The 15,935-nt window shown below is 35.4% G+C and overlaps 1 protein-coding gene across 1 annotated transcript; it reads right to left on the bottom strand.

Moving 5' to 3' along the window:
- Positions 1 to 2,867: 2,867 nt before the first annotated feature.
- LOC131931433 (mitochondrial import receptor subunit TOM70) lies at positions 2,868 to 14,226 on the bottom strand. The gene is made up of 13 exons (XM_059288229.1): positions 13,961 to 14,226; positions 10,868 to 11,041; positions 10,339 to 10,465; positions 10,135 to 10,244; positions 9,729 to 9,913; positions 8,490 to 8,700; positions 8,217 to 8,351; positions 7,891 to 7,996; positions 7,657 to 7,775; positions 5,607 to 5,704; positions 4,963 to 5,085; positions 4,226 to 4,334; positions 2,868 to 3,775 (listed from the first exon to the last, which is right to left on the bottom strand). The coding sequence occupies exons 1-13, from the start codon at positions 14,192 to 14,194 to the stop codon at positions 3,725 to 3,727; spliced, it is 1,782 nt and encodes a 593-aa protein (XP_059144212.1). The 5' UTR covers positions 14,195 to 14,226; the 3' UTR covers positions 2,868 to 3,724.
- Between the last annotated feature and the right edge of the window lie 1,709 nt (positions 14,227 to 15,935).

The following is a 15,935-nucleotide window of genomic DNA, read 5'->3' as shown; positions in this document are numbered from 1 at the left end:
CACTCATGACAGCACTAGAGAGGCTAAAAAATACCTGCAGCAGAATTGTGCTGCAGTGGATCCCGGGCCACTGCCAGATCCAGGGTAACGAGATCGCAGACCAGCTGGCAAAAATTGGGGGAAAGAAACCACAACCGGAAATTTCGCTACACCCAAAAGAAATAAAAAGAATAATTAAACACAAACAAACGCAAATGTGGTCTGTCACACACCCTCACTACATTAAAGACGACGGCTATTACAATTTAACACGAAAACAACAATACACAATCTTTCGACTCAGAACAGGCCACAACAGACTAAATCAACACATGCACAAAAAACTGAAGGTTGGGTGTAGCGAAATGTGCCCTTGTGGCAAGGCCCCGGAAAACACGGAGCACGTACTCCAGGATTGTACTCTGTATAGCCAGGCAAGAGGCAGACACTGGCCCCAGCCCACCCCACTCAGGGAAAAATTATATGGGACACCTGACAAACTGGAAACCACAGTCCGGTTTGTCCATGAAGTTGGACTTGTTGTCTAATTCCTCCACCATAATCAAAAATTAAGAACGAAGAAGAAGAAGAAGAAAGAAGATCATGGCAGCCAGCATGTATGTTGTATCTGGCATGGCCTCCTTGTGTGTTGGTAGTCTGAACAGGAAACACTCTAGAAACATTCCACTGAAAGAGGAGACGATTGTTGTCATGGAAAAACAATGAGGAATTTACATGGCTCTTTGTGTTGGAAATATTACATTGAAAATGAAAGAGATAATTGTTGTCATGGAAAAACAATGAGGAATTAACATGGCTATTTGTAATGGAAACATTGCGCTGAAAAAGATGATTGGTATCTTAGAAAAACAATGAGGAATTAATATTGCGCTTTGTAATGGAAACATTCCACTGAAAGAGGTGTCATGGAAAACAATGACGAATTTCTTCATCTTCTTCTTTGTTCTTAATTTTTAATGTTGAAAGGGATTTCCTCCAATACAATTAAATATTAAATGCTCACTTTTAATCGTTCTAAAGGCCATTGACTCAAGATTTCAGCCTTTTCTTTTTGTATTTGCTTCCATTGCTGTTGTCCAACCAAAAACAAACTATAAGGCGTATAAGGCAGCAGTTGTTTGATTTTGGATTTGTCTCTCCTAGAAGAGTTGCTGTCCCCTGCTATCGAGCCCGGGAGTTAGAACTAGAGACTTTTGGGTGTAGCAACCATGAGCATTACGGACTCAACCCCAATGAAGAATTAACATTGCTCTGTGTTGAAAGCATTGCACTGAAAGAGATTTTAAATTAATGTAACTACCTCACATATTTTAACTTCTAACCCCGTCCCTATGCTATGAGAGTACAGGCAGAACCTTAGTCTCCATTCGAGGTCCACTCTAATTTTGAAACAATGGACACAAAAATAATAACAGATCCCTGACTCAATCGGTCCAATGTTTTTGTTTTAAAAATTTTCTGAGAAACTGAAATTACAATATGTAAAACAGTTCTTGTTATTCTAGCAATACTTGATAATTTTAAAAATGATTCTTTGATTTTCAATGCTTTTTCACAAGTATTCTTGTGGTTTATTGGCTGATTTTCCAGATGTTTAGCATTCCTGTGTACAAGGGAGGTAATTATGTTTCTCTAAAGATTTTCAAAAATAATTTTTGTGATTGAGATTGTGACATAACCCTGACACACTGGATAGACTTAACACTGTACTTGTTTACCTATTAAATTTTAAGTTTACTTTTGGATCACAATGTGACTAAAATTTTGGTTTCCTTTATCTTCAATACAATATAAAGTAAGACATCTTTAATGAAATCTCTTTATTGTAGTCTGCAAGTACCCAAACTTATCTCAGAAAGGAAGTAACAAACTACTTATATGGTGTGCAGTGGGTGACATACATGGTGCCGTATGTTAAGGGGATATGCTGTTTTTTTCTATTTTTTACAGTTTAAGATCTAAAGCCTTTTGAATACTTTTATCATATTTGGTATATAAAAGTAAGTATTAAATAGCAAAAAATAGGGTCGAAAACAATTTTGGTTGTCATGGAAACCCAAAAAACCTCCGCCATTTTGAATTTGTCGGTACTTTTAAAATACTAAGGCTTTTTTATTTATGCACCTATAGCAATCAAATTTAAACTGCTTATATTTCAGTATACATTAAAACTTTTGTATCGACAACTTTTTGAAATAATTACTAGAAAGAATTTTACAAGGTCTAAAAAATCGTACCCTTTTTAGTATTCAAAAGTTTCAAAATGTGTATATTAATTACCAAATACTTTTTTTCGATGAAAGCAATCACTCTTCCCTCGTGACAAAAGTTATATTTTTGCATCAAGAACATTTACTGAAAATATGGTGGCAATTGTTTAATAAATAAAAAAGTAGTAGGCTTTTTAGTGTTAAAAACCTGCGAACTGAGAAAAACAGCCAAATGTAACGAAAACTAGGTCAGGGAAGTACCATATCTGTGTAAACTGCAAAGCCGATTGTAAGCTTTAGGTGTTTCCGAGATGTTGGAAATTAAGTTTATTAGATACATGAGAAATCCAGCTTTCCAATGATGTCAAATACAATATAATGACGGATATAAAACTTTTCATAGAGAGCTTGTAAGATTGGGAAAAATTATTTTTTAATTAATAGGGTCATAAAAATCGTAATTCAAACACATAAAATATTTTTTTCTCTTTAAAGTTATTTTCTTTATACAAAAATGGACAAAGTATCCAAAAGTGCAAGAAACCCATCATGACGAAAAACAAGAAATTTTGTGATTTTTTTCCGCGCATATCCCCTTAAGGGTCCAAGACTTTTTGTGTTTGCACTTCATGGCTGTACACAAACAAAACACAGTTCTGATGGTTTAATTAAATAAATGTTTATTTTAATCTGAATGAAACAAAACATTATTGATGCAGATAAAACAATTCATTAGAGTTAACAGAATCTGTCTATGTACAACTACTAGTACATATACATACAAAAAAATCACATGGAATTAGCATACCACATGGGTTGCAAATATTTCTTTGTCATCTAATGATGTTTTTGTTTAATTTTTTGCAATAATGGCTGGTCTAGAAAATAATACATGATGGATCAATTATAATACATTAACATTCATTTACATAACGAATGCATGATCTGGTTAAATCAGAAGCTTTGGGGACCAAAAAAAAAAATGTACAACAATATTGGAATCCTGAAAAAGTTCAGATGTAATAGAACAACTTCAAAGATCCAAGTCAAAGACCAGTTTAGTGGAAGCTTTAAGATTGCTTATGGCCAAGGACACATATTGAGGTGGCAGTGAAGGTGCACAATCTGCAGACCAAACATTCTAGACTTCCAATCCACTAATAGACAACTACCCTATCCTGAAAATACTAGTTTTAACCCATGAAAAGGAAAGCTCTCGTACCATAAGTTAAATTAAAGAAAATTCTAGAACAACCAGGCGGTACCCATATATTGAACAACATAAAGAATGACTGAAATCTCACCTATACCTCAGCATAATCCACTTTGGTAGCTAAGGGAAACTACAATTTTTATTGACTTAGATCTACATGTACTGTATCTAAAATGTCATAAAACTACAACCATTGGTAAGGAGAAGAAAACAAAAATTTTGAGGTTGGCTTGAGAATATGGTCTGACCCCTCGTGTAGGAAATTGACATGAAACTGTACAGAAACATTGGGAATCCTTTATCACATAACACCAGATGGAAGTTGTATATTCAGATCACGAGCCACTTTCACCTGCAAAAACAATGGACAATTACTTCTTTAACACTATAAAAAATAAATAACTTTACAAAAGAAAACAGAATTAGAAAACAAGACATGTTGAGAGACAGCAATGAGAACTATTTCCCACTGCCAATAACCTCCACTCCCCCCCCCCCCCCAAAAAATACATATTTGTTTAATGAGAACCAATACATCATGCATGGAATTAATGACAAAGTATGAAATAAGATGTATTTTGTACTCTTGCTAGGTAATCTATAAATACAGAACAGGGTAAAACTGGTAAAATGCTGAGAATGCATATTCTCATTTGGACATTTCTTAACCATAACCCTGAATCAAGGTTAGGTTTAATGTTACAAATAGGGAAAGTCCATATTTTATTTGGGGGGGGGGGGGGGAAGAAGAAGGGAATGATGAAACCAAAGACATAAACAAGACATTAGAAGGGGAGATTACCTGGACTTCAGCAGCCTCCATTAGTGAAAACAAGTGGGCCATCTCTGCCTCAGAATTGGAAAGTTCAATAGCCTTTTTAAAAGCCTTGATAGCTTCACTCAAGTTGCCTCTGGAAATAAAAATTCAATTTAACATGGTAATCTTAAACTTTTGTATGTTCCGGCTATAACCTTATAGAAAACTACGACACCTCGCTGACAGAGCACACCTCATTCTATTTACATTTTATCATTTCAGAAAATTTAACTAGTTAGCTTTTGTATAAGAAAAAATAGAACCATTTAACAAATTCGAGTAAAATTAAAGATTCATCATAAGCAAATTATGATGTTAGTTCTATTTCAAATTCATCTTGCACAACAAGCTTATTGTAAACTAACAAAATACACAAGTAAAGAATCATCTTAAAAATCTACATCTAATCAATTTTATTTGTAATTGTTAATCTCTGGTTTTCAGAATTATTTCCCCCTCAAAGCTTTTACATCCTACACATGATTGCTATTTTAACAACTATAAAAATAATTATTACGACATAAGACCAAAGTTGGGAGTGTTGGTTTTAGTTTTAAGAGTAAAAAATTTGTAGAGCTTAAATTATAATATTTAACTCTACAACTATACATAACTGTCAGAAATTTATGAAAAATCAGTGTAAATGTATTTAACTACCATTTTTTTGACAATTCTAAGAACATTATAGTTTGGTGATAAACACAACTGTAAAGTATTCCTACCTCTGGACCTCAATAGTTCCTCTAATCTCATAAGCATATTGGCAGGTTGAGTCAACTGATAGAGCCTCATCTAAGAGCTCAATAGTTTTGTCCACTTTACCATTCCATTGCAGCATCATTAATCTGTGGAATTTAATCATAGAAAAACAAAATATACACTACAACCTATAAGCAGGTTTATGCAATGCATCTTGTGACTTTGCCTAATATCAAAACATGGACAGATCTCTTTCTATTCTTTTTCTTTATAAAACTTAAATTTGGGTTGTAAATTTCCACTTTTGTAACACTGATGCTAGATATTAATTTTAATAATCCATTCAATAAACTATTGAGTTAATGCTTGCAACCTCGACCTAATGAATGATAAAATTTAAGACATGAATTTGTTTTCTTATACAAATGCAAGCCAATATTAACTAGATAATAATTGTAGAAGCCAGTCAGGTTTAACACATTTGAAAATTAATCTTAAGATTAGGCCTTAATAAATCCATAGTTTTAAGCAAAACACTTTTCCTAAATTTTCCTTCATTTAATAATTTTGAAATTGTTCATAAGACTAAAATGAAATTCAATCAAATAATCTTGTGTTTCGCCAAAATTAAAGAATTAAATAGCTCATTTGAAGTATTTGTATCTACCCTCTATGGACCACATTGTTAGCATTCCGGGGTTGTACTTCTTGTGCTTTCTTGAAATATTTTTCTGCTTCCTCAAATTTTCCTTGATCACTTAAAGCCTAGAAAGGAGATCAAAACATCAATTTTTAAAATAGCCTATGAAAACAAGTAGTGATATACATAATATTTCTCCATAATATACCAAAAAATGGATTCAGATTTGATGGAGATAACTTAGAGGTGCACACTGCCCACCTAGAAATTGGGCAGGAAGAGAAGGTGTTGTTACTACAGATGCAACATATAAACAAGAAGTACTGGATAATACAGCTGTAATTTTAACTAGCTGAATTTAAAAAAACTCGAGTTCATGAACTGAGGGTCGCCACAAGAACCATTTAGATTTTTACATAAGGCAAAACCGTTTAGGCATTATCATAATATCACAGACTCTGTGTCAAAATCATCTATATATATAATTCTCCTCTTCGAGCAGTTAGAAAACAAGCTGCAAACGCTCTCCCTACCTCCCCACCCCTACATGGTTTTAGTGAGCTGTGTTCACTCTAAATGTTTACAAGCAGAGCCAACGATTTTAAACGTAGGGGGGGGTGGGAGGAGGGGGGGAGGGAAGGAAGGGGGGGGGGGGGTTATGGTCCTTAACGAGGTACTTATAGTGTTTTAAAGAAATATTTTCAGTGTCAGCGTTGGTACTGTCGAATTCACAAATTATGAATTATTGAAAATTAGAAACAACTAAATAGCGGCGTATGTTATGCCGCGGGCCGGCTCGTATATATATAATTCTCTTCTGGGAGCCATTAGAAAACAAGCTGCAAGCGCGCCTTACAGTCCCCTCTCTTCCTCTCTATCGCTACCACCCCCCCCCCCCACCCCCTCACATGATCTGATGAGCTGTGGTTCACGCTGTTTACATTTTACAATCATAGAGACGGATTTGGTGACGGCTATTAGGGGCAGATAATTTAGTTTGAAACGATTTTAAACTTAGAGGAGGTAACTAAGAGGAGGCTGCTTTCACGGGGTTAGGGGGGGGGGGGGGGGAAGGGGAGGAAAGGGGGGTTTAGTGTTTTTAAGCAAATATTTTCAGTGGCGGCATTGGTACTGTCGAATTCACACATTATAAATTACTGAAAAGTAGAAAAAAAACTAAATAGCGGCGTATGATACGCAGCGGGTCGGCTCGTAATATATAAAAGCCCATGTGCACACCTCTCTCTCTCTCTCTCATTCCGCAACATTTTTGAGGCTGTGTGATCAGTATGTTCAGCGATATATGGAGAACTTACAGATACAGACTTTTGTTGAAAATAAAATGTTGGATGTTTTAAATGTATAAACTAAATTTTATTTAAAGAAGGAAAATAAAAATAAAGGCATATTCGAATGTAGAAACACATTTTTAATTACGCAACAGGAAAAGTGTTGATTGTTGTCTAGAATGCAAAAAACAATGATGTCACATGTCACAACTATGGAAAGCACACAAAACTAATGGCGTCATCTTCAAATTTTAGAATATGAAGAAATGAACTATTTCATTCAAATTTGATTAGACCTATAGATTTACTTATCAAGACGTACGATATGAAATGTATACAATTTTCTCTTCCAAAAGTAATACAAATTACTTTATAAAACAACATAAATACCATTGAACAGCCACGTTTTTAACGGAATTATTTAAGTCTCTTAATCAATGTGTGCATTTAATATGGTGTTGTGTTGACTTATAATGTATATAATTTGGTTTTTCTAATAGGTACTGGTAACCTTTGTTATTTTAAATGTGCAGCACTTAAGCTATTTAGTTATTTATTTGTATATTGCGTTTTGACCAATAACTATTTTATAAATTATTTTTCTCAAACAATGATAATATTAAAATATATAGGCCTATTATTCACGTGTTATTGACGGCTAGTTGTAAAACAAAAGACAAAACCATAGACAGCCATGCTATGATTAAACTTTTGAGTGCACTCTTATTAAAACTGCAGATTTGTAGAATAATCACCATGCTTAGGAAATTTGAAAAAAATTGTTTTACCTGAGCAAACAAGATTAAAGCATCACTACATTCTGGGAATTTTTCTATTGTCTTCTCAAAACCAACTTTGGCATCGGATAGGAAAGTGAGATTTTCACTAACAATTGCCTTCCTATGAACTGAAAAATTATTGAAAGACCATTGGGTATTTTGTTAAAATTTATGCTAAGTAGTAAAAAAAACCCTCTTTTGTTGTCAAAAGGACTTATGGAACTAATTCAATAAGTATCATACCTGCATAATACTTCTGAACATATGATGTTGGAAAGTTGGGGGAAAGCTCTATGCTCTTGTCAAATTTGGCAATAGCCTCGTCCAACTTTTCTAGCTGTAGCAATTGCTAGGGAGAAATAAAAATTGCATAAAAAAATTAAATTATTATGATAAATTCTGTAAAATAAAATACTTTTTAGATTAGTGATATTTGGCCTGTGTTAGCATTAAAGGAAACTGCAATACACATCACTGAAAGTTAATAATTGAAGTGAATAGCAAAGTGAAGTTTCACAGAAACAGATAAAGATACTAGGAGTTTTGAGTGACTAAACACTGAGACTAACCTGCCCATAATGATGGTACACATCTGAGTTTAGGGGATCAATTTTTTCAGCTTGCATAAAATAGGACAGTGAGTCATCGTTGGATTCTCTTTGCATCCGCAAACTACCTTCCCTGATTAGAGCTGTTGCGCGTAGCTAGGATAAAAAAGGAAAGAATACCATAAGTAACAGATATAAATCACATCTTACTGCTAAAAATAAGAAAAATAAATTTTAAAAGAACGGAACAATTTTCAGTAAATTACAGCCTATATATAAATGACCAATAATTACCGCTTTATCAACATTTTCCATCTTTGCAAGACGGCTGAGATCATCAAGAGCACCATTGGTAATACCATGCAACAGTCGCATAGTGCCTCTTAGGAGAAGTGTTTCTGGGATGTATGGAGAGTTTGTTTCATTTGCTAATTCCTCATCACACAAAGCTATGATTTGATCATATTCTTTGGTTGTCAAACAGTTCTTAGCTCTTTCAAAAGCACTGAAATGTGAATAAAATACAATACAGCTTGTCATATGGTAAACATTAATTATATCTTAAGGTAAGAACACATGCAAACTTCAGGACTAAAAAATGAGTTGAATTACAAAAGAAGAAAATCTAATAAAAGGAGGGCTTTAAAATTTAAAAATCCATATTTAAACATGACATGATCTAGACAGAAAATGTTTCTAAACAATTATTTTATAATATTGATGAGTTATACAGCTGAAAAAATTTTTTGCTAAAAAATAAGAAAGCTATAACAAAAGTGTATTATCAGTCCCTTATTGCTTCATCCATGTTTCTGTGTTTTTAATATTTTGCTACAGCTTTCACTTGCAATATTCCTATATTTATTAGTTCTTTTAACAATAAATCTGCAGCCTGGCAGTTCATAGAGAAATTAAAAAGTGATCTTGTTTCTAAGTTAAGGAATTAACAAATGCAAAAGGCTTTTACTCTCAAGGATCTTCTTCTTCTTCTTCGTTCTTAATTATTAGTGTTGAAGGAGGTCGAGATTTATCTGCCAGTGGGTTTGAACTCAAGACTTTGTTCGAATTCATCAACCATGAGCTTTTTGCCGACTCGACCACGCCTCCGACACAATTAAGCGTTACTTGTCAACTGGTTATGCGCCATTGAGGCCATTGACTCCGATTTCAGCCTGCTTTTCTTTTTGGATTTGCTTCCATAGCCTTTGTCCAACCAAGAACAAACTACAAGGCAGCAGTTGTTTAATTTTGGAGTTGTCTCTCCTAGAAGAGTGGCTGTCCCCAGCTAACGAGCCTCATCTGCCCGAGGGTTCGAACTCGAGATTTTTCGGTTTAGCAACCATGAGCTATACCGACTCGACCACGCCGACCCCCACTCTCAAGGATAAATCTATCAACTACAGATCCTTCCAGGTAAAAATCTAAACAAATAATCACAATTTTAACACTGAAAATTGTTTAACAACCAAACAACATGCACCAAAAAAAAAAAAAAGACATAAGATAGTTCAAAACATGTACAAATAAACATACCTTGGTTTTTCTAAAATGACAGCACCATTCTCCCCAATCTCTTCTTGTTCTGGCTTGATCTTAACACCAAGCTCGTCATATTTTGCAGGTTTTTCACCATTAAACCTTAGTGCCACAGGATCGTTAACAAAGCCTGCTAGGTAATTTTCTATATAGAATTGTGAGGGATGTATAGGCTTTTTAACCTAAAATATGAAAGAGCAATTGTGTTAATAAAATACACGAATGCAAACTGTAAAAAGTTAATTTTTAGTACAAGCTACTTAATTATAATATACAAAAAAGTATGTGCTTTTTGTGATTTAGCTAAGTCTAAAAGTGGAGATCTTAACATTTTTTAAATAATTTCTAGAACTCATTAGAAAACGAAAAACATGAGAAAAAAAATTGAAGCATTACATCCAACCTTATATTCTTGGGAAGCCTTGAATTTGCCTAAAGCTTTTAATACCCTGTCTGCTGCTTGTAGGTAGGCAGCACTTTGGAATCCCTCAATCAGACAAGCCTTTGTTATATCTTGATTGAACAAAAACAATGTTCATTTAAACATCTTCTATGGAAACTTTAAAAAAAAAAGTACCTAAATGATAATACATTAACGATAATATACCTTCGAGTGCCTCTCTGTACTTTTCAAGTGTTTCATAAGCCTTTGAACGCCTTGCTAGAGCTTTGGAATACTTTGGATTTAGCTGGAGAGCAGCTGTGCAGTCTTCAACCACTTTATCGTACTTTTTCTGTGAACATCATAAAAGAATGTTATTTCAGAATTTTAATTGCCTTAAAAAAGCAATTAGATTTATATAAACAGAGTATAGGGGGACAGCATAGTTGAATGGTAGAGCCTTTTGCGTTCGGATCTTTGTTTTGCCTTATGAATGGTGGATGTCCTAGAGTCCACCAAGCTCTGATGGGTAACTGACATGTTGGGGAAAGTAAAGGTGGCTAGGCTTAGTGCCATGGTAAAAATCTATCCAAATGGATTTCTAGTTCTAAAGAGGAATCTTTTTTTTTTAGCAGTGTGTGAGCTATGGGTTTTTAAAATGGCTGAGTTCTGCATGTTCAACAAATGAATATAATCAATAGTATAATTTTAATTCAAATTCAGTCAAGTTTTATTATGGAGAAATCCTACTAACCTGATTTTCATATGCTGCTGCTCTGTTTTGGTAGAAAGTGGACATATCAGTTTTAATATCGGGCGGACAGGTCTTGATTGCTTCTGTGTAACAGGTAATAGCCTCTTCATAACAACCATCTTTAAAAAATTTGTTGCCTTTATTTTTTGCTGCTTGAGCAATATCCTGGCGACTCTAAAATATATAATGAATTTTTTTTTGTAAAATTGACAAATTTTCAAAAGAAGACAAAAAATATATTCTATGGATTATTGCTTTAAAGTCAATAGGCATTTTGGTAAAAAAAATTCTTATTATCACAGAATGCTAGAATTTAAAGTAACATAGCTAGTACACATATAACTTGTGAATATCAATGCTAACCCTATCCCTACCTTATGCCTTACGTAAACTTTTAAATTTTGAAGCTACAACCCCCCACCCCCCACCAGAAAACTGATACTTTTAGTAATGAAAATGGTTCGCCTTAATTGCACACCTAATTTCATATGTTATACAACTTTCTTTACTAGGTAATTTAGCTATCATAGAGATATCCTGTTAGTTATGCTTTTGAAAAAATTTTGCATAATCATAAACATATTCGTTATGGGTCGATATAATCTGGGAGCTAATTATTTTATAGAAATAAAAGATAAAATGCAGTTAATAAATATAAGAGGCCAGTGTGTTAATCCTTCCCCCAGACATCAGTATAGTAGCTTTGTCTTTGAGGGCGTGGTGGTGTGAGTCTGGCAGAAGCCTCTAAATTCATGTTCGATGAGGTTTAAATTACACCATGGGTAAAGAGAAATCTGGGCAGATATCCAAGACAGTTTGCTCAACTATTATCACATCTGTATCCTAAATCATCCCTTAAACTTAATGATAAGCCTAACGGGCCTAAAAGTAGTATTGCTTGCTACCCTGGAGGCGTGGCAGGTTGCTAACAACAATATGGCGTACAGTGTACAGACCGAATTCAAGACATCTGATGAGTTTTCATCTTAGTTCCAGTGACCTTCTTAGAATTACTTTTAAAAATGTTTACCACAAGCAAAACGGCAGGTTTTTACATTACAAAAACAAGCTATAAATATGCTAGATAAAATACTTAAAAAAAAACTTTTTAAAAAACCACGTTTTGCTTGTGGACTAAAAAGTAGAAAATAACTATTTACATACATTTGATGACAAAAAACGTGGGTACGTTCACCATCAAATTTCCCGACCCATCTGCCCGACCCACGTTTTTTGTCATCAAATGTATGTAAATAGTTATTTTCTACTTTTTAGTCCACAAGAAAAACGTGGTTTTTTAAAAAGTTTTTTTTAAGTATTTTATTTTCTCCTTTTTAGTCCGTTGCTACACATGAAAAACGTGGTTTTTAAAAAGTTTTTTATATAGTTTATTTTCTACTTTATCTAATGACTTGATTAAGTATGACTTGACTAAGTGTTTATAAATACACGGACTAAAAATCTTGAGCGACCAGGATTCGAACCTGGGTTGTCGCTGCCACAACGCGAAGTACTAACCACTATACGATCACGGCCAGCGCGCTCACATCGATTGGGGCCGAAGTAACTGTGTCAATAGGCCTCCAGTCTTGTCGGTATCTTTAGAAATCATGTCCTCAATTTTATGGTCCTTAGGGCGTAATTAAATTAAGCTAATTACGGTCTCTAATTGCTAGTTTTTATGATTGCATCTGAAATTGTTAGGCGAAAGTAGCCTGCATGCCAAATTTCAGATCTATAGAGCAATCAGAAGTGGGCTAATTTTCTATGTCAATTTTAACAACAAACAAACACACGCGAAGCTGAGTTAATAAAAACGTGTTAAAATTATCAAAACAATGGACTTGAAAATCAGGTTCCAAGTCGTTGTTGCCAGAAAGCATATTTTTTTAACCAAAATTGAATATGTTATAACGTTTGAGAAATAAGTACGAAGCTGAGTTAATACAAACGTGTTAGTTAAAAAGCATTTTAAAATTTGCTTTGGAGAATGAAGGCTAAATTTAAAAGTAGGTGTCATTAAAAGTAATAGAACTTTTCTAATATCAGCACAGAGAAGACAAAAATGAATTGGAGGTTGTAGAACGATTAGGTTTATCAGTCTATGAAAAAATAAATCAAATATTGCAAGCACTTTTTTTATAAGATAAGACATCTGAATGACAACCAAATTTTTTTTTAAAACCACCTGACCGCTATTTGGTGATCACTAGTGAGCCAATTAAAAAGTCGAACCGGATTCATGGTTTGCCTTTGCCTCAAACGTAAGAGTGATATAACATGTGTTGTCATGGAGAGGTTTCGTGCATGACAGTGAGAGACAAGTAGGCCTAATTTAGTTTAAAACTAAAAACTTCAAAATTAGTGCCTAATGGGTTAAATATGGATGTCTATCATTCAGTGGTCATGTTTAAATTTAAAATTGAGTAAATTTTAGATTTAGTGAGAAGCAACAGAAAAAAGGTTGATGTGTTAAAAAAAATATCAGTTGTCAGTAGCCTACTCTTCAGCCAATGAACCTAAAACATTGAGAAAGCAATTTTCAATACTATTCAGGAGAATATTTACACCGGTGTCCGCTAATGGAATCTTCTTTAAAAAAGGGGTGTTAGGTTACTGGTAGTTAACTAACTAAATCTATAGGCCCTATAGATCTATATTTTAAACTAAACACACATGGCTGGCAAATGTCAAGTTGTCAAGCTAACCTTGTCCCTAACCCCAACCCTGGTGCTACCATACGCCCTAACCCTAATTTAAAACCATAAAAATAGTCGAGATTACAATACTACTAACAATCCAACACACCTATTTTATGGAAGAGTCTATTATCGGACACAGGTATCTATAATATAATATCCACAACTTCAAGCCGCTGTGAAGGACAACTTCACCCCCCCCCCCCCCCCTCAAAATGTCTTGATTTTTAATTGATTACAAGCGTGAATTCATAGGCTATCAATAGTTTTTACAGATCTTGACCCTTTTCTAGGCTGACAGAGCTTATGATTAAGAGGTAGATCTATATTATTTTTTAGCGTAAGTCATAAGTGTAATTTTAATAATGTGTGAGTGAGTGGTTGTGACTTGTACCTGAGGTTTTTCTTTCACGACTTTCGAGGTCGTTTTTGTTGTACCGGAAATTTCTGCATTATCACCTTGGCCGATGGAATCTTTTCCATTATCAGAATTTTTTTTATTTTTATAAAACCACAAGCCAGCAACACCCAAAGCCACTGGCGCGCCGACGTACAAGGCGATTTCCCATTTTGACCAGCCTTCCGTTAACTCTTTCAGTTGGTTGCTGACTTTAGTGAACGTCGCCATGTTGCGCGCGTGATCTCGGCTTGCAAACGAGAAGTTGTCACGTGGTAACCATACTGCTTTTCAATAAAATCAACTTACTTTTTATGGTCCAATTTTTTTATTTGTATGTGAGTGTGTTTTGAGGGAGGTTCAGGTTGGGGGTTGGGTAATGAAGTATTAGATGATAATAAAAATATTGTCATATCAGGTCTAGTGCCGCGCCAGAAACTGTTTTAGAGCTGGTTTTTAAGAATATTCCAATCTAGTTTTCTATACAGTCACTTTATTTTATTTACTGCCCCCCCCCCCCCCCCCACCCTACCTAAGTTACTTTAATTTCTGGAATCAGAACTCATAAACGTTTATGCCGACTGTTAACTTAGTAGCCTACTAATGAAAGGGTCATCCATAGAATACTTGATGAATGTGATAAAAACAACACACCTAACGGAGTCCCTACCTCTATACGTGTACACATTGTTTAACTCAATTCACTCACATGTTTAGAGTTTCTTCCGGGCATCTTCCCCCTCCCGAAAAAAGTCTACCACCCCCCCTCCCCGAACAAAATAGAAGATATTTTAAAATATATACTTTTACCAGGGTTTACCCCCCCCCCCCCCCCACACACACATATACACCGAAAATTTAGTCCGCCTCCCCCCATCCCGTTATTTTTCGTTCTTAACAGAAATATTGTAAGGGTATTCCTCCAACATAAAAAAATTATTAAGTGTCAACATTGCTTTGCGCCATAGAGTCTGTTTTTCTTTCAGGATTTGCTATTGTTAAGAAAGCTCCTTTTGCCTTTTGCCTCATCTTTGTTTTCACATTGACCTTCTCGTGGAAAAGATATTATTTAAAAATAGATCTATAGAGAAAGACTATTTCAGAGTTTCTGCTAGGCATCACTTTGGGGATGCCCCCCCCCCCCCCCGAACGAAATGGGATTTGTATAGAAAATATATACTGTCCGCCCCCCCCCCCCCCCGGAAATTATCCGTTGTCACAATACCATGACAAACAAAATATATCAACATGAGAGGCTAACGAGCCGCCGAGCCGTACGCAATTAGTGTTGTAGCCTAGATGCGCAAGGTCCATTAGTAATCACAAAGTCTCGTAGAAATTTTATTTGAAGTATTAAAGCATTTTATGATAAGACCTTAGATCTAGATCGGTGGTTCTTAAACAGAGTTTCTTCCAGGCATCTCTTCGGGGGGGGGGGGGGGGGGGGGGGGGGGGGGGAGCCCTCGAAGAAAGTCTACCCCCCACCCCGTACGAGATGTATTTTATATAGTAAACATACTTTGACTAGTGTCGTCGTCCCCGGAAAAATGTTGACCGCCCCCACCCCGAAAATTTCAAGTGCAGCCCCCCCCCCCCCCCCCCCAAAGAAAAAATTCTGGAAGAAACACTAGATCGAACCCCAGGGGTTCTGTGAGTCAGTCATAGTTAGTGCGGACCATAGAACTATATTAGGGGACGGAGTGGTCTAGCGGTAGAGAGCTGGACTGCTAACCCGTAAGTCTAGAGTCAGTAGACCGTCTCTGAGTCAACCCAACTCTGATGGGTACCTAACTCACGTTAGGGAAAGTAAGGGTGGCTGGGCATAGTGCTGACCACACTATCTCTTCATATCAGAGGCATAGCGACCCTTCCCGGCGCCCGGGGACAAACTTTTCGATTTGCACCCCCCTCCCCCCTCAAAATTTCGATTTGCACCCCCCCCCCCCTCAAGATTTCGATTTGCACCCCCCTC

Source organism: Physella acuta, unplaced genomic scaffold (genome assembly GCF_028476545.2).
Source record: "Physella acuta isolate Inbredline_101_S28 unplaced genomic scaffold, ASM2847654v3 ptg001968l, whole genome shotgun sequence".
NCBI lineage: Eukaryota > Metazoa > Mollusca > Gastropoda > Physidae > Physella > Physella acuta.
The sequence above is the reverse complement of the archived record's forward strand: the minus strand, read 5'-3'. Positions and strand labels throughout refer to the sequence as shown.